The 18584-nt window shown below is 46.1% G+C and overlaps 1 protein-coding gene across 1 annotated transcript; it reads right to left on the bottom strand.

Moving 5' to 3' along the window:
* Positions 1 to 216: 216 nt before the first annotated feature.
* On the bottom strand, positions 217 to 16920 carry Henmt1 (HEN methyltransferase 1). The gene is made up of 8 exons (XM_028879308.2): positions 16579 to 16920; positions 15609 to 15775; positions 14043 to 14171; positions 9771 to 9883; positions 8842 to 8976; positions 3144 to 3323; positions 1974 to 2151; positions 217 to 1103 (listed from the first exon to the last, which is right to left on the bottom strand). Exons 2-8 carry the CDS (start codon positions 15633 to 15635, stop codon positions 678 to 680), a joined length of 1188 nt encoding a protein of 395 aa, XP_028735141.1. The 5' UTR covers positions 15636 to 15775; positions 16579 to 16920; the 3' UTR covers positions 217 to 677.
* Positions 16921 to 18584: the final 1664 nt, after the last annotated feature.

The following is an 18584-nucleotide window of genomic DNA, read 5'->3' as shown; positions in this document are numbered from 1 at the left end:
TAAAAGGATAATCCTAGATTTTAAAGCTACATCACCCCTGGGAAAAGCTGGGCAGAGGAACTGGTTTTTGTTTTTTTTTTTGAGATAGAGTCTCACCATGTAGCCCAGGCTGGACTCAAACCCATGATCCTCCTGTGTCATCATCCAGGTGCTCAGATTATAGGTAAAGGCCCCTATGCTCAGCCCTGGGAAAGGTTCTCAAGTGGCTTTGATTATATTGAAAGGTTTTAATGTCACATTCAACATATGGCTCTAACACCAGAATATGGGTGAGGACAAAATTAAAACATTACCACATCCAATTTCTTCATTCTTGGAAACATAAAATTTAAAAAAAAAAAAAAGAAAAAAGAAAAAAGAAAAATCCAATTTTAAAGGAAAGCAACAACTTTTAGTTAAGCCCTTTCTTGGGCGAAGAACAGTCTATGTCAGGCAGATCTGTCAATGAGTTCAGGACCCAATTTGTGTTAAAAACTTGCAAAGTATTACTTGAATTAGGACTGTACAAAGTTTAAGTCATAGGGCTGAGGGAATCGCTGAGTGGCAGAGTGCTTGCTTACCATGCACGAGGCCCCTCCCTTCGTTCAATTCCCAGCACCACGAAACCAAAACCAGTTTGAATTCTAAGCCAACTTAGGTATCAGCGAGCCTCTGAGCTCCAGGGACATTCGGATGGCTCAGTTATCTTCAGACCGATAATCCCAGGAATTATGCAGGTCAACGACCACTGCAGAGCCATCCCTGTTCAAGCAGACCGAGTCAGCGATGAGGGACCGCATCCTCTCTTCGTCCACGCACAAGCGGTGCAGCTTGGGATAAGCGAGCAATCTCCGCAGGGGTATGCAAAACTTCTCTCCTTCACAGAAGGGTCGGGGAGAATTTTCTATCCTGGCCTTTTCGGCGTCCGTGAAAAATTCTCCCAACAGTAGGTGGGGCTCTGGGGAGAAGTCCTCGTCCCCGGGCTTAGGGTCCTCCTTCTCCCGGTCCCTCAGCATTCGCTGGTATCTCAGCCTCAAGCGCTCCACCTGTATCAGGAGTTCCCCAACCAGGACAAACTTGAGCACCTTCTCCTGCTGTAAACTCGGGTAGGAGGTTGTATAAACCTGAAGGGAAGAAAACCAAACAGAATCCGGGAAGTTTGCTGAAACCATCAGTAGTAATTCAGCCACGTAACAACTGACTGCGCACACCCTGCATGTGTCGGAATCTACTCATTGTAAAAGCCTTCATTTTACTGGAAGTCCAACACTGTGGATATTAGCTAACTGGTTTGCTTCTAATGTCAACTATATCTCAGTCATGTTTCTACCAACAGGCACTAACCCAGGATTCCTTTTTTTTTTTTTTTTTAAGATTTATTTTATTATTTGGTGTGTGTGAGTGTTTAGCCTGCATGTATGTCTGCGCAACTTATGCAAGTCTGGTGCCCACTGCAGCCAGAAGAGGGCGTTAGATCTGGTGGGACTGGAGTTAATATATGTCGAACCTCTAACCCAGTGTTTCTACTTGATATTACGTGGAAAGTAGTGTAAAAGAAAAAAAACCGGTTCAATCTAGAATCAGTGGTACATGCCTATAACCCCAGTTCCTTGAGAGGCTCAGGCAAGACAACTACTGATCCAAGAGATCAGTGCCACGCTGGGCAACAAAGTGGCACACGGGCTAAAGAAAAATTAAAAATAAATGAAAAAGATTCCATGGCGGTGGGGGTGGTGGGAGCGGTGCGGGCGGTGGGGCGTGGGAGCGGTGGGGCGGTGGGGGCGAGGTAATGTGGGGGCGGTGGGGATAGGTGGGGGGGAGGGGGGGCGGTGGGGGCGGTGGGGGCGGTGGGTATGGTGGGGGTGGTGGGGGCGTAGGTAACGGTGGGGGCGGCGCTAACAGAGGTAGTTGTAGTGGAAGTCCTTGTCCTCACTGTCCAGCATGCTGACCCACAGACTTCTCGCCCTGACAGCTACTTCACAAGGAATACTCACCGCTTTGTACACATGCTGGTCATGCTGCCGTGAGACGCAGGGTTCAGCCAGCTTCCCACTGTTTTTCCTAAAGACACCTATCTGGGTACAATATCCAACATGCTCAGATCCAGCCGGCGGTGTCCCCACCCCAGTGAACTCCACACAGTAATTGTAGCAGTTTGCCACTTGTAAAGCCCTGAAATCAAATGATAAAGGGAAATAAGGGAAATCACTTCTCTGACATACAGTTCTGGTTAAACAGTTTTTTGTGGGTTTTTTTTTTTTTTGGGGGGGGTTGTTGTTGTTTGGTTTGGTTTGGTTTTTCGAGACAGGGTTTCTCTGTGTAGTTTTGGTGCCTGTCCTGGAACTCACTCTGTAGCCCAGGCTGGCCTCGAACTCACAGAGATCCGCCTGGCTCTGCCTCCCAAGTGCTGGGATTAAAGGCCTGCACCACCACTGCCGGGCTTAAACAATTCTTAAGTGACTTCTTTGTTGGTAGTTTAAGGAAACAGAAAATATATGAATCAAATTATTGCTAAGCCAAGCATGGAGGCATATGCCTATCATGCCACTTGAACTGATTAGGCAGAAGGATGAGGATTTTAAAGCTAGCCTGAGCTATATAAGGAAACATCACCTCAAAAAACAAACGAACAAACAAAAACCCTAAAGTTAAACATCCCTACACATGTATGATGTACCACCAGGATGCCTGACTTCTGTAGGAACAAAGGCAGCACATCTTCAGTTTCCAAGTCACCACAGGAAGAGGAAAGGGAGGCTATGGGATGGGCAGAGTGTAGGGGTGGATGAAGAAACCTCAAAGGCTCCAGCCCTGATGACGTGCATTTGTAATTACACCAAAACAATGTGCACAGGCCAAGAAGCCACCCCAAGCATGGGCGTGCGCCCCCTTCACGCCCACATCCTCCCCATTTTGGTCCTCATTCGATGTCAACACTCCAGGTGCCTCCTAAAGAGCATCCAGTAGACACACACTCTTCTCCTGCTGCCCACATGTGCTGCTTTCCCTGTGATCTTACTACAACGTAAGCCACACATGGAGACCTTGCTGGAATGAAGTAAGAAACAATTTAAGACAGACATATCAAAGCTTACTTCCTCTGGCAGGATTCCTACCAAAAACCAACCAAACAACACAGCAAACAAGAAAACGCCTGAACTTACCAGGTCTGAAACTCCATTCTGCTCCACTCAAATTTATGATCTGCATCCCTCAGGGTCACTGTGGGAAACAGGGGGTTGAACTCAGCGTTTGGTGTGCTGATGACAACCATGGATGGTGACAGGTATCCAAAAACCACTTCAGGAAATCTGGCCAGGTCATCTGAATTCAAATGTTCTATTCTGAAACAGTTAATAAGAAAGAATTAATGTGGCTTCACTTGCATGAATTTTCCTAATTGACTTGGCAAAAATAATTCCTACCTGATGTTGATTTCTCCCTTCTTTGATAATGCAACGGTCCACAACCCATGAACAATTGTTCTTCTGTTTCAATCCTTCCTACTTCAGCTTAGCCCCGGATGATCCATCAACTAAGGTCCTCTGCTGCCCTCTACAGAACTCATATCAATATTCCTTTTCAAAAGGTAGCTGAGCTTGTATATTCCTTGATTTGATGCCCCAGGAACACAACATTACTTCTATGAGATCTTTCCAAAAGTGCCAAGCAACTGTAGAGATAGCTCAGCAATCACGAGCACGAACTATTCTCACAGAGGACCCACATGTGGTCTCCAGCACCCGTGTTAGGTGACTCACAACCACCTTTAACTCCAGCTCCAAGGTATCCGATGCCCTCTTCTAGGCTCCAGGGGCGCCTGAACTCACATGTGGATATACTTGTGCAAAGAACGAGGATCTAAGTTCAGATCCCCTATATTCAAAAAAAAAAAAAAATCTGGCATGGAAATACACATCTGCAACCCCAATGCTGGGCAGGCAACTACCAGAAGATCTCTCGGGCTTGTTGGCCAGCCAGTGTAGCCAGTCAGCAAGATTCGGGGTCATTGAGAGACCTATCTCAAAAAATATGAAGTAGCCAGGCACGGTGACACACACCTTTATTCCTAGCACTTGGGAAGCAGAGGCAGGTGGATCTCTGTGAGTTCGAGGCCAGACTGGTCTACAGAGGAAGTTCCAGGATGGACAGAGCTACACAGAGAAACCCTATCTCAAAAGAAAAAAAAAAGTGAGGGGGATTGTGAAAAAGACACCGGACGTCAAACTCTAGCCTGCACCTCCCATGCATGTATGTTCATGAGTGCATGAATGCACATACAACCTATTCCCTGGCACAGCAGGTAGAGTCTGGAGCTATAGCACCTGCTTAGCATGCATGAAACACTTGATCAATATCCCCACCAAGCCAAAAAAAAAAAATGCATCCTCTAAATCAAGCATTAAAATACTAAGATAAATCCAGATTAAGGGATGTTCTAGAAAGCAGAAAGACTGAGCAAACCCGTTCCAGATGATTTAACAGACATTCAAAAGACATCACCACTAAAATCCCCAGGCTAGACGTGGAGGTGCACGCCTTTAATTCCAACACTCAGGAGGCAGAGGCAGGGGGAGCTCTGTGAGCCCCAAGACAGTCAATGCTACATAGAGAGAGCCCGTCTCAAAAAGGACCAAAAAAATAAAAAATAAACAAAACCCACATTTTAAATGATAACTAGATTTGAAAACAACTATGAAAGATATTACTAGAAAAGCTGAGTTGTGAGTGTTGGATATGGACTGCTATATAACATGGCCATATGCAACACTGTAAGCTTCTTTTTTTTAAGTTTTTTTTTTTTTTTTTTTTTTTTTTTTGAAACAGGGTTTCTCTATGTAGCCTTGGCTGTCCTGGAACTTACTCTGTAGACCAGGCTGGCCTCAAACTCAGCGATCTGCCTGCCTCTGCCTCCTGAGTGCTGATATTAAAGGTGTAAACCACACTTGCCACTGTGACATTTCTTAATACAGCATACTATGGCTATACAAAAGAAGCACATCATCTTATTTTCTGATTTTTATTTGTTATTACTGTGTGTGTGTGTGTATGATGGGAGGACATTCATGTGCCATATATGGAGACCGGAGTACAAGACTGAAAACCAATTCTCTCCTTTCGCCTTTATGTGGGTTCTGGAAATTGAACTCAGGTCTGTAGACTTACACAGCCAAGTGCCTTTTCCTGCTGAGCCACCTCGTTGGCCCAAAGCATTAGAAAAGATGTTTAAGGGCCTGCAATGTAGCTAGCAGATTAAAGATGCTTGCCCCCGAGTCTGACAACATGAGTTCAGGAACACACACGAACATACACACACACACACACACACACACACACACACACACACAATCTAAGAAAAATTTTTAGGAAAATATCTTTAAAATATAGGTATTTATGAGTCTCCAATGTACTCTCAGGTAGATCATGTGGAAAATGCATACAGGAAACTACAGCTAGAGGAAAAGCCTAAGTAAATAGAACCAAAGGTAAAGAATTTGTGAGCCTGGTTGAACAGAACAGTGCCTTGTTCCTAATCCCACAATATCGGTAAGTACAAGTAATAACAAAGATGGGTCAGGATTGGCAATGCCCTGCATTGGATCCCCAACACCTCAAACAAATATGATTCATGAGAGGGCCTGGAGAGAGAAGAGAGAGGAGAAAACAGCACAATTATATTAATCTCAACAGACAGTTATTTTTAAAGACATTACCAAATACTACTGTGACACCACAGATTAACCCCAGCACAACAGAAGTATCATCAACACCTGGCTCTTACCAATCGACAGGCCATGCAACAAAAGAAATATCTGAATTAAATGAATCATAGATCAAAAGGACTTAACATACCGTCTATGTAGTACTCCATCCAAATACTGCAGAATATAAATCCTTCCCAGCAGCCCACAGAACTTTCTCTAAAGTAGATCATGTATTAGGACACTAAGCGCATCTTAACAAATATAGAAAAACTGAAATGATTCCCTGCGTTCTGTCTGATCACAATGGAATAAGACCACAAATCGACAGCAGAAGAACCTCCAAAAGGCACAAAGCCCTGACTGATCCCTAGCATCACATAAAACTGAGCATGGTGGCACACCTCGAATCCCAGCATTTGGGACGTAGAGGCAGAAGGATATGAAATTCAATATTATCTATACCAGGTTTGAGACCATCCTGGGCTATGCTAGCCTTCAAAAAAGAAGAAGAAAGAGAAAGGGGGGCTGGAGAGATGGCTCAGCCATCAAGAGCACTGGCTCCTCTTCCAGAAGACCAGTTTGATTCCCAGCACCTACATGGTGGCTCTCACAACTGTCAACTGTCTCTGATTCTAGCCCCAAGGAATCCAGTCCCTCTGCAAGCCTCCTCAGGCACTGCACACACACATAGTACAGAGACATACATTCAGGCAAACACTTATACACATAAAGGTAAATTAAAAATCTAAAATCTCTTGGGCATATACCCAAAGAATGCTGATTCATACCATAAAGATACATGCTCAGCTATGTTCATAGCAGCACTATTTGTAATAGCCAGAACCTGGAAACAACCTAGATGCCCATCAACGGAAGAATGGATGAAAAAAAAATGTGGTACATATACACAATGGAGTACTACTCAGCAGAGAAAAACAATGAAAGCATGAAATTTGCAGGCAAATGGATGGAACTAGAAAAAATCATCCTGAGTGAGGTAACCCAAACCCAGAAAGACAGTTATGGTATGTACTCACTCATTGGTGGGTTCTAGATATAAAATAAAGAACAATCAGACAACAACCCATAGAACCATAGAGGCTATATATATAGCATGGAGGTCCCTAGGACGACTGTGGCATATAATAAATTTCAGTTTTACTCAATTATTGAAAAAAAATAGCCAAATGAATGGAAACACATGAACTATGAACCAAAGGCTGAGGGCCTCCAACTGGATCAGGCCCTCTGAATAGGTGAGACAGTTGATTGGCTTGATCAGTTTGGGAGGCATCTAGGCAGTGGGACCAAGTCCTGTGCTCAGTGCATGAGTTGGTTGTTTGAAACCTGGAGCTTATGCAGGGACGCTTGGCTCAGTCTGGGAGGAAGGGACTGGACCTCCCTGGACTGAGTCTACCAGGCTGATCGCAGTCCTCGGGGGAGGACTTGTCCTGGAGGAGGTGGGAATGGAGGGTAGGCTGGGGGTAAGGGGAGGGCGTGGGAGGGGGGAGAATAGGGGAACCCATGACTGATATGTAGAACTGAATGGTATTGTAAAATAAAAAATATATATCACAAAAAAAAAAAGAAATAATAAAAAATAATAAAACCTGTTGGGTCCTGCCTGACCTGTCAAACAGTACTGAATAGGGGAGTGAAGATTGAGAAAAAAAAAAAAACAGATAGGAAAATAGACACATAAAATAAAAGACAGAGACACAGGATAGGTTCAGGAGGGCTCCGAGTCAATACCATAGCAGCCCCAAGTTTACTTATCACAAGAAGAGAGAAAAAGAAAAAAAAAAAGAAGAAGAAGAAAAAATCTAAAATCATAAAAAAGAAAAACAAATTAATCTCTTTGTTTTTATGTGTTGCTGCAGGCCACAAAAAAATATTAAATAGAGATTCAGCTGTATATGATAAAGCCATACCTAGAAAGATCAAGGAATCCTTCTGGAGAAGTCAAATATCAAGGAATACTTGATGTTATTCGGCTTTTAATATATCAGCTGTTTCCTGCTGTTAATTCCTTGTGTGCTCATACTCCTAGGCCATAGGCAAACAGTATAAGCTCCTCAGACCTACTGCTGATCTGAACTAGGTAACACCCCTGCAGAGACACTGCCTAGGAGACAGGCAGGCATGTAGATGCATAGCTTTGTTTCTTGTGCAAATCAAGCTCACAGGCCTAGTAACCCTGCAGAGCTATTGACTGGGAACAAAGGGGTTTATTGCACAACCAGGTGCAAGTGAAGACAGCAGAATTCCCCACTCAGGGTTAGGGTTAGAGTGGTTTGGCTGGGCAGAAAGCAGCAAGGAAAAGTTCCTGCAGATTGTAGGTGGATTTGAATCAGGTCAAGGGAGGAAGAGAGGGAGGAAAGATGGAGGGCAGAGGAACAGAGGATGAAGATGAGATCCATAGAAGAGCTTAGTTAGGGCTATGAGAGTACAAGAAAAGAAGAGACAGAGAGCAGCAGGATATGAGGACAGAACTGAAGCTGTGGAGACAGAATTTTGTCTTAGAGAGATAAAGCAGACAGACAAAAGAGCAAGGTGTACATAGATTCTTTTCCCACAGATTACCCCATAGCAGCTTCCCCAGGACTCAGAGAAATCTTCTCAGGGCAGGCCCCTGGGAAATTTTCGATAATGTGTGTGAGTGTTTTGCTTGCAAACCATACACCCTCAGAGGTCAAAGGAGGGACTTGGTGCCCATGGAATGGAGTTATGGATGGATGTTAGCTGCCATGTGGGTGCTGGGCACTGAACTTCCTCGGTAAGAACAAGTGTTCTTAACTACTGTGACATCTCTCCAGTCCCACAAATGGAAATTTCAAACAGGAGCAAAGGCCTATGTATATAATCTTCTTTTAATTATTTCAGGGGTGAAAAGCACTGTGTGGAGGGACAGCACATGTGATATGATAAGGAATCGAAGGGAGGCACTAACAGGTGGCTGTGTGGTGAGTATACAAATGTCTGTTTTTGGAATTATCTTCATATCTGGAATTCCCGAGTAAAATACTAAAAGTAAAAAGATACTCCCAACTGATGAGTATTTTTAAAAATAATAATAATAATAATAATCACATTGATTACTAAGGCTAATTCCTTCATATTTTTCAAAACAGACAGTTGATACAACTTTCAGACTTACAATTCAATGCATGTTATCAAATCGAATCCAAGCAAGCGAGAGTCTCTCTCCACAACAGAGCCATGATACAAGGTGACAGTCAAATCTAGATCTCGGGGTTTTACAAACTCCCCCAAACAGGGAGACAAGTGATGCCTGCAAAAGAATTATCGTCAGTCAGCAACATTAGGAAACAACCGACTTAGCAATTCCAAGGCCGGGGATATGGCTCAGGGGCAGAGGATGCACCTAGCTGTCTGAGGAGAGGTCCTGAAACTTGAGGTCCTGCTTTGGTGTGTGTAGACTCCCAACTGTGATTCCCAGAACCACAAAAGTAAGAAGGGAAGGAGGTCTCCCAGTTACGGAACCGGGGTCCTCTGCACATCGCCCGCACTGATGGGAGTCCTGCTCCGCCTGTTTTTCTCTTCCTGCACTAAACGCTAGGCCCCGAGGCACCTTCCTTCCACACGAGAAAGTTAGACCGCTAAGGACGGGATTTAAAACTTTTCATATTGTTCTCATTTTCATACTTTGCCTCTCTTTAGAACAGAGCTATTTCAGCTCTTTTAAGAGAGAAGGTTTTCAAAACCACCTGGAAATCTAGCATGTATCAGAGAAGCAGAAAGGTGAGCATGGTGTGAAGGGACCAAGCACATGCTGCAACCCTCCCTCAGAACTGAGGCCGTCATGAGACTTAACCCACAACTTAAGAGATGAGCATTAAAGGCAGGTGTGGGGGCACACTGCAAATTCAAGATGAGGACACCTATGCTATAGCGGAATATCTCATCTCAAAAGAGAGGGAGAATCCATCTCTTAGGGAAGAGCCCCATGACCTATGACTATTCCCCATCTCTGGACAGTTCTACCACCACTCTGGGGACCAGGCTTCCAACCCAAGCACCTTTGGGAGACAAAACACATCCAAACCATAGCACTAGAAGTATTACCCATTTGAATGTAATTTTTCTTCATTGATATCTACCCCAACAAGCAGTTGAATGCATGGGTAGATTTTTAGCAGCTTTAGGAGCTTGGTATCGCCACATCCCAGGTCTGCAACCTACAGATGAGACACAATGTCATTTGCAAAACATTCATAGCCAGAAAAGTAGGAGCTTTTAAAATTAGTGGGTGCCTGGGAAGACGGTTCCGTTAGTGAAGTGCAAGAATGAGGACCTGAGTTCAGACCCCGGACACCCATGTAAAGTCAGATGGAGCAGAACGTGTCTGGAAATCCTACTCACAGCCTAGCCAAATCTGAGAGATCCAGGTTCCATGAGAAACCTATCTCAAAAAACGTAAGGTGGAGAGTGACAGAGAAAGACACACGATGTTGACCTTTGTGTGTGTGTGTGTGTGTGTGTGTGTGTGTGTGTGTGTGTGTGTGTTATAAAAAACAAATTAAACTGAGATTTTTCTAATCTTACAGGTTAATCAATGCCTGAGGAAAAGTCAGACAGGGTCATTCCTATCCAGAACAATTGCTACTGTCTGTGTTTGATTCAAGGAGAAAGATGAAAAGGCATGGTGGTCTCTGCCTATAATCCTAGCACTGGGGATGCTGCGGCAGAAAGGTGTTTGAAGCTAGCTTGGATGTGAGACCCTGCCTTCAAGAAGGAGAGGGGTGGCAGAGAGGAAGGCTAGTTTTCCGGCTCAGAATCACACATAGGGCTGGAGATGTAATTGACAGAGTGCCTGCCTAGCACGCCTGAAGCCCTGGGCCCCACCCCTAGAACGGCGTGTGATGGTACAGACCTGGAACACCAGCACTTGGAAAGTAGAGGTAAGGAAGGGGCGGGGGGGGGGGGGGGGGGGGGGGGGGGGGGGGGGGGGGGGGGGGGGGGGGGGGGGGGGTGTTTCAAGGTTATCCTCAGCCTGTACAGAGCAAGACTCAAAGTTGAATCTTGTTGCTTTGGATTTTTTGTTTTGTTTTGTTTTTTGATACACTGTTTCTCTGTGTAGTTTTGGTCCCTGTCCTGGGTCTCACTCTGTAGACTAGGCTGGCCTCCAACTCACAGAGATCTGCCTGCCTCTGCCTCCCGAGTGTTGGGATTAAAGGTGTGCACCACCACCGCCCGGACTGTTTGTTTATTTTTAAACAGGGTCTTGATATGTACTCATTATACACGCCAGACTGGCCTCAAACTCACAGCAATCCTCCTGCCTCTACCTGAGTATGTCTGAGGCACCATGCCCAGCACAGGTTGGAGTTTCAGCATCATGCTTCAGGAGCAAAGCCTGCTAAAATCTGCTTCTGTTTCTTTCTCACAGAGTAACTTAATTTCTGAATCTTTTTTTTTTTCAAGTTTATGCACTAATTTATTTCTTGAGACAGGGACTCCTGTGGCCTAGGCTGGCCTCAAACTTGATATATGGCCAAACCACCTCCTGAGTGCTAACAATTCTGGGATTACAGCATGCACCACTGTGCCACTGATGAGCTGCTAGAGGTCAAACCCAGGGCTTTATGCATGCTAGACCAGCATTCCGCCAACTGAGTTAAGTCCCCAGGCCTAAATTTCTCAAACTGCTTAGGAAAACAATCACATTGAGCCATATGAAATTCTATATTGAACTCTGAGCTGCAAAAAAAAAAAAAAAAAAAAAAAAAAAGGCACTTCTTCAGACCCTTCAAGTGAACAGATTTGCTGAGGAGGCTACTAAGGTGGATGTGTGAACATTCGCAAACCAGCTGAGGTGATTAAGGGAAGCCAGTAAGAGACTAGTCTCCAGTCATGCCACGCCCATTAACATAACAACCAGGTACTTTGCTCTATGAAACTATGACTGTGCTCCAAAGTTTGGAGCGATGGACAGGCCCATTGTCATCTGAGATCATCATCATCATCATCATCATCATCATCATCATCATCATCATCGCCACTGTTTTGCTTGTTTGTTCGGTCAGTTTTTGCTTTTGAGTGAGAATCTGACTGTGTAGCTCAGGCTGGCCTCCATCTCCAGAGCTTAAGCAAACCTCAAACCTGCCTCAGCAGAGTGCACCAGGGATTAGATACATGTACCACCAAATATGAAAGGTACCTTTGACCACAGTACTGGAATACTGCCTGATATTCCAACTGAACATTCCAGAAGTGTGGGATCTATGACATTCAAAGCAAATTAAAAAAAAAAAAAAAAATCAAGATTTTCCTTACATTTAAATGTTAGCAAAGGGGTCTGGAGAAGTGGTTCAGAAAAATGCTGAATGTTCTTTCAGAGGACCCAGGTTCAGTTCCCAGAACCCATATCACACAGCACATACTGCCGGTACTCCAGCTCCAGAGGATCTGATCTCCTCTGGTATCACATTTTTTTTAAGTTGTTTGGACAGGGTTTCTCTATATAGCCCTGGCTGTCCTGAAATTCACTCTGTAGACCAGGCTGGCCTTGAACACAGAGATCTGCCTGCCTCTGCCTCCTGAGTGCTGGGATTAAAGGCATGCGCCACCACACTCAGCTTCAAATAAATCTTTAAAAAGAAAAAATTAGTCATGGAGAACTCTTTTTGATACTGTTGCAGTTTTGGTTTTTTTCCTTGCGCACCACAGAACATGGGTGGAAATGAGAGAATTTGTGGGAGTCCGTTCTCTTGTCTTCCACCAGGTAGATCATGGGATCGAACTCTGGTCCTGAGACTTGGCAGCGAACGCCTATACTGGCTGAGTGAGCCATTTCACCTGCTAACCAGGTGATCTCCACCCGAGCTTTGAGCTCCCTGTACAGGGCTAAAGGGACTCACACCTATGCTACATGTTCCAGGAAAGGGGTCATTGCAAAGAATGACCTTCCTCCATAAAGACTTAGGCAAGACTCTGTTTCCATTCCCTGCCTCAATGTTGAAAACTACCATTTGTTCCCAAAATTTCCCTTAACCACCATTTCCTCAAGCCTCTCTGCCACCTCCCACCCCCCACCCCCATGCCCCTGAACTCTGTCTCCCCAGCTGATGGAAGAGCTTTTCTTCAATGATCCTTCCCAGCCAGGCTGGGAAATGCCTGCAGTCCCCACTACTGTCAGGGAAAAGAAAGAAGGCCCAAATGGAAAGCAAGAAATCACTTGAGGCCAGGTGTGGCGGCACACACTTTAATTCCAGCAGAGGCAAGTGGATCTCTGCGTTTGAGGCCAGCCTGGTCTACAGAGTGAATTCCAGGACAGCCAGGACTACACAGAGAAGCTCTGTCTCAAAAAAACGAGAGAGAGAGAGAGAGAGAGAGAGAGAGAGAGAGAGAGAGAGAGAGAGAGAGAGAAGGAAAATAAATCACTTGAGCCCAAGAGTTAGAGACCAGCCTGGGCAACATAGCCAGACCTTAAATTTAAAAACTGGGGGGGTGGGGGGGAACCTCAGCAGATGTCGTGGCAAACATCTGTAATCCCAAATTTGGGAGGGAGGGGCAGGAAAGTGGATTTGGAGGCCAGCTTGAACTCTAAGACCCTGTCTCCAAAAATAAATAAATTTCTCTCACTATAATTAAGCTGCCCTCACTGTTAAAAATCCTTCCTGTGATTATCATCATGACTTTCTCAATTTGTGACTTTGTTCATGCATCCATGGTTAAAAGAGAAAGAAAGAAAGAACCCGCTTAACTCTGAAACACATGGAGTGTTTACTGTAAGGTCGCCCCCTACTGCAATCAACACTTCCAAAGTTTCTCCTGCTGGGCACACCTATAGCCTCTGCTTTGAGAAGCTGAGGCAGAGGATCACCTGAGTGTGTGAGTTAGAAGTCAGACCAGACAACATAATAAAACCTTTTCTTTTTTCCCTCCTGACAGTTCTCTGCTTGTATTACAATGCACCGTACTTATATCGGCTGCCACCCAAATCATCCAAGTCTTTTTCAGCAGAGGATGTTGCTTAGCAGCTGAGTGCTTGCTGAGCATGCCAAAGCTCCTGTTTGTAATCCCTAATCCTGACGGGTGTGGGGGAGGGGGGCCTAGCCTTAGTAGTATATTTGATAGGCCACTTTATTTATTATTTTTTTTTTTTTGGGTTTTTTTTTTTTTTTTTTTTTTTTTGAGACAGGGTTTCCCTGTGTAGCTTTGTGCCTTTCCTGGAGCTCACTTGGTAGCCCAGGCTGGCCTCGAACTCACAGAGATCCGCCTGGCTCTGCCTCCCGAGTGCTGGGATTAAAGGCGTGCGCCACCACCGCCCGGCGATAGGCCACTTTAAACAGGGCAATCTTAACAGTTTAAAAAAAGAAAAGAAAAGATAATTACCTTCTTGGGTTCATGGCGATCCACTAAATCTTTAACAAACTGGTACCGTTGTTTGTATAATGGTGGTTTAAACCTAATTACCTTCTCTGGACAAACGTCTTCAAAATTACCACCAACCACACTATTGCGCTGAAAGATTTTAAACAACAGCAAGTTCTCAATCATGCATGACTTGAGACCATTAAGAGGGAAACAAAAAGATTTCGGCTCCCCCGTCACTTGGGGGCAACAACAGCCTCCACACAGCTCAAACCTGAAGTGGTCAGGCAGCGCCACTCTCCCACCACGCCCTGCACACCACCTCTTTTCAGTATACCATAACTGGGCTTTACGCTTCCTGTAGCTAAACTTCAGGGGTCGTTTTACTGTGTGAACTGCCCAAGACTGTGGTCCAGATGGTAGACCAGAGGCTAGGAAAGGCTGGGCAGACAACAGACCCCCTCAGCAACCAATCTTTACTCAAACTTCTCTAAGGCCACTTCTCTAGCAGGCTTTGATTCTGAATCCCAGTCTTCGGACGGCATAGGCCAGTTTTAGCAAGAATCCTGCTAACTCAGTTTAAAGTGAATTTCCCACCCTTGGTATCTGACCACCCTCACCACCTAAAGCTTAGATTCTAGACAGATGTTTCCTCTTAATTTCCAAAGCACTTACCCTATCTTCCCATTCTCTTCTCCTTGCACACACACATCTATACAGATATCTCCATTCTCAGCTGCCCTTGCCTTACTTATCCTGGCTTAAACCCTACTACAGTGTACTTACTGCAACAGTCCTAAGTCAGAATGGCCCTTTTTAGCAGATCCAAGGGAAATAGAAATGTTAGGTGTATCAGCAGCAGCTGGCCCTACTATTCTTACCAGCACTGCAGAGGACTAAAACAAGACTAAACCTGTATCTAGAGTAATGGCATCCAATACAAGCAAAGGACAAGGGTGGCTGGGATGGAGATCAGTGGTAGGCCACTGGTCTTGCATGAGTGAGGCCCTGGCTTCCGTCCCCAGCAATACGATAAAACATACCCAACACATGCAGCCAAGCCACTGCCCTCCTCCCCTCCCCTCCCTCTCTCCCTAGCTGTGTTGGGAATTAAGTCCAGGATTTCATACTTGCTAGTGCTAAAATTAATCAAGGTGAAGGTCGGTTCCTCCCTCGGTTGTACTAGTCACATTCCAGGTGCCCAAATGCTACAGAGCAGGATATTCAGCTTAGGTCTCCAAGTGTGGTCCCCAAACCAATATAGCATCTTCCTGGAAACTTAGAGAAATGCAAAGTCTTGGGCCTCAACAGACCTCCTCAGCTAAGGCTCTACACTTTAAACTCTCCAGGGAAGGAAAAGGGAAATAAAATTTTCAGGTGACCCATTTGCACATTCTGAGGCATTTTTAAATAACTAACATGTGTTTTTACTTTACATCCAAATGTGGATATTTCACTGATGCCAGTCTTATTAAGTTCAACACCCCAGGGAGATGAAAGGGCCCAAATAGGATGGTTTGTCATTTCTCCACAATACACCCCCTCTGAGACCCATGTAGGTGGGTAAGAAGAGCGGGCAGTATTTACCGGTATGTGCTTTTCTGCCTCTTCCATTTTGTTTCCAACTTCCGTTGTGACAAAAATAATAACAATAATAATATAAATAATGCAGCTTTATCCTCTGGGCTCTGTATCAGAGAAATCAGCGGCAACTCAGCTGTAAATGCCAAATAATCCCTTTTCACAGGAGACGCCTAGAAGAAATGATGGCCCAGATGAAAGGGGGTAGGTGCTCTGCCTTCTCACCTGTTACCACTTGCCCACAGAATTCATCCAGTAGGGACTGAGATAGTGACGATGAGTTCTGAAAGTTCCAACTCAACCAAGCGCACTCCTGTCTTGTTTTACCATTCATTACCAGTGTGATACAAACTTATTGCTAAGATCCTCGACCTCGGGTTATGGAAACTGCTAAGTTGACAAGAATGCTTACCTAGCAAGCAAGAGGTATATCTGATCCCCAACACCGCATTAAACCAGACCTAGTGGCACACGAGAGTTAACTCCGCACACGGAAGTTCAAGGTCCTCCTCCAATTCTCAACCTCATCCCTACTGCTTTCAGTAACTTCTCAAACTCCGTCAAATGAGACTTGGGGTGAGGGGGCGGGGGTGAGGGGGGGCGGGGGGGGGATAACCTTCACAAGCCAGTGATGCTACAACACTGATCCACATCACTCTCGGCCTTGAATGTTGGTGTTCTATGACACGTGTTCCTATCAACGAGGACTTAATCGGAGGGAGGCAAGACGTCAACCACCAGCTCTTCAGTGATTTCCTGACCTGTATTATGAACCTCAGCTGGGGGGGTGGAAGGTAGTATCAGTGTTCCATCTCTAGCCCCGGTCTAGCCCCAGCAACCACTCACCTAGGGATGAGAAGCAAATCCACCCTAGAAAGCAAGCTGGGCAGACGGAGCACCGCCCCGTCTCTTGTAGCTGCGGGCCCCGCCCCCCGATGCCCGCGCAGCCGCGCTGCTCCACCCCGGGTCCCCGCACCTGGCTGGCCGCACCTGGCCGCCGGCTGCCCCTGCGCCTCGCGCCTGCGCCGTGCGCCCTCAGGGGCCTCGCTGGGCGTGCGGAGCCCGGCCATGCTCTGGGCCCCCCATGCCTCCAGGCTGCCGACTCCACGGCGTCGGTTCTGGGTCCCTTAACGGCCGCTGTGGCGCATGCCCCGAAGACATTTTCCAGATCTTCCGAACCCTGGGGACCAGGACTCGCAGCCCCTCGGCATCCCGGGCCCTCGCGCGGCGGCGATCTGCCCCCTGCCGCGACTGTTGGGTGCGGCCCCAGACGGGCGGCCGGGCTGCGGGCTTGGCGGCTGTTAGGTTCGCGGCGCCCCGGGTGCGAGGCTCCTCGTGCGCGGAAGGGACGTGGAGATCGTCCCGGGCCAATGGCAGGCCACAGAAGAGGCAGGTGGGCTCAGCGCGAGGCGGCTGGCCCAGAGCAGTGGAGGGCACGAGGGCCTTTTAGGGACCATAAGCTGGGGAAAGCTGATTCCCAGCCACCCAAGTTCTTGAACATATTCTTTCAGCTTCCAACAGCCAGCCTTTTTTTCCCTCTTTTTAACCTTATACACTTTAAGAACTGCCTGATCTCAGAAAACTGGTTACGTCCCCCTTTCCATCAACTTTACACATGTTGTATGCAACCAAAGAAGGTTCTGGGAGCATGGGTGGGGGAAGGGCGCAAAACCCGCTTTAAAACTGAAAACTGAGCCAGGTGTGGCGGCCCATTCAATCCCAGCACTTCAAGTGGGAGGTGGAGACAGACAGAATCAGGAATTCAAAGTCATCATCAGCTCCATTGTTGGAGGCCAGCCTGGGCAGCATTGAGACCCTTAACTCATATTCATTCATTCATTTATCCCAAAGCTTGTGTTTACTAGCAAACAGCCAGGTAATATACCATAAATGAGCTGGACATGGTAGCGCATGCCGGCGGTATCAGCACTTGGAGATAAGGATCAGAAATTCAAGACCAGCTTCAGGCACTAACGAAAAGTCACAAATGAAATATTAAATATTCAAACGCTCACTGGCAGCTCTATACAACATCATGATGCTGATGGTTACGAGGGTAGCACCGAGATAAATGACATCTTGTCCTCCGTATTTTATAGTCTAGTGTGTAACTCAGGCTTTACAGATAGGATCGTATACTATTACAGTTTGAGAGATTCCCGGCGGCTTAGCACACATACAGTTCAAACAGAAGGTGACCTCAGCACTAGGCATGATCTAGAACCCCTGAGCATGCCTATGGTGGGGGATTGGCGTGATTCCCTTAGTTGAGACAGAAAGGCTTGAGCACTGAGCACTGCGGGTGGTGGTATTCCTGTCTTGACTGCTTCTTGACTGGATACCTACCATGTGACCCACTTTCTCAAGCTTCTGCTCCTGTGACTTCCCCAAGAGGCAGCGGTGGGGAGCAGGGCTGTAACCTGGAACTTTGAGCAGAGATAATCCCTTTCCTCCCAGAATTGCTTCTGTCAGGGTATTTTATCACAGTGAGACAGCAGCAGTAAGGCCAGTTGAGGAAAAATTAGTTCCTTCTGGTCAAGAGAATTAAATCTCTGGTCTAGGTGGACACCTCACATTCCATTTGGTCTGGTCAACCACCTGGCCCAGGAAGAGACCACCCCTCCAGAAATGTCTCCCCAACAGGCTCATATATTCAAGGACTGGTATCCAGCTAGTGTCCCTATTGAGAAGTAACTAGATGGGGGGGGGGGGGTTGTTAATGATCCATTGATGGATTTATATCTGAATCAGCTGAATAGGCTAAGAGGTGGGTCCTAACTGGGAGAAGTAACTCGTAGGAAGTGGACCTCCCCCTCTCCGCTTTCTGACTTTCATGAGGTGAACAGGCTCCTTTACTACATGGTTCCATTGTCCTAACATTCTACCTTACCTCAGGCACGAAGCCTGGGGCTGTCAGAACTTGGATTGAAACCTCTGAAAGCATAAACCTAGATTCCTATTTTGAGATATTTTGTCTCTGGT

Source organism: Peromyscus leucopus, chromosome 6 (assembly GCF_004664715.2).
Source record: "Peromyscus leucopus breed LL Stock chromosome 6, UCI_PerLeu_2.1, whole genome shotgun sequence".
NCBI lineage: Eukaryota > Metazoa > Chordata > Mammalia > Rodentia > Cricetidae > Peromyscus > Peromyscus leucopus.
Note: the sequence above shows the minus strand (reverse complement) of the source record. Positions and strands in the feature narration are given on the sequence as shown.

Coding starts and splice junctions, on each gene's coding strand:
- Henmt1 (XM_028879308.2), bottom strand. CDS start 15,635: ATGGAAGAGGCAGAAAAGCACATACCG. Junction 14,172..15,608: donor AGGCAGAAAAGCACATACCG/GTAAATACTGCC, acceptor AAAATCTTTCAG/CGCAATAGTGTGGTTGGTGG. Junction 2,152..3,143: donor AGAATGGAGTTTCAGACCTG/GTAAGTTCAGGC, acceptor ATTTGATTTCAG/GGCTTTACAAGTGGCAAACT.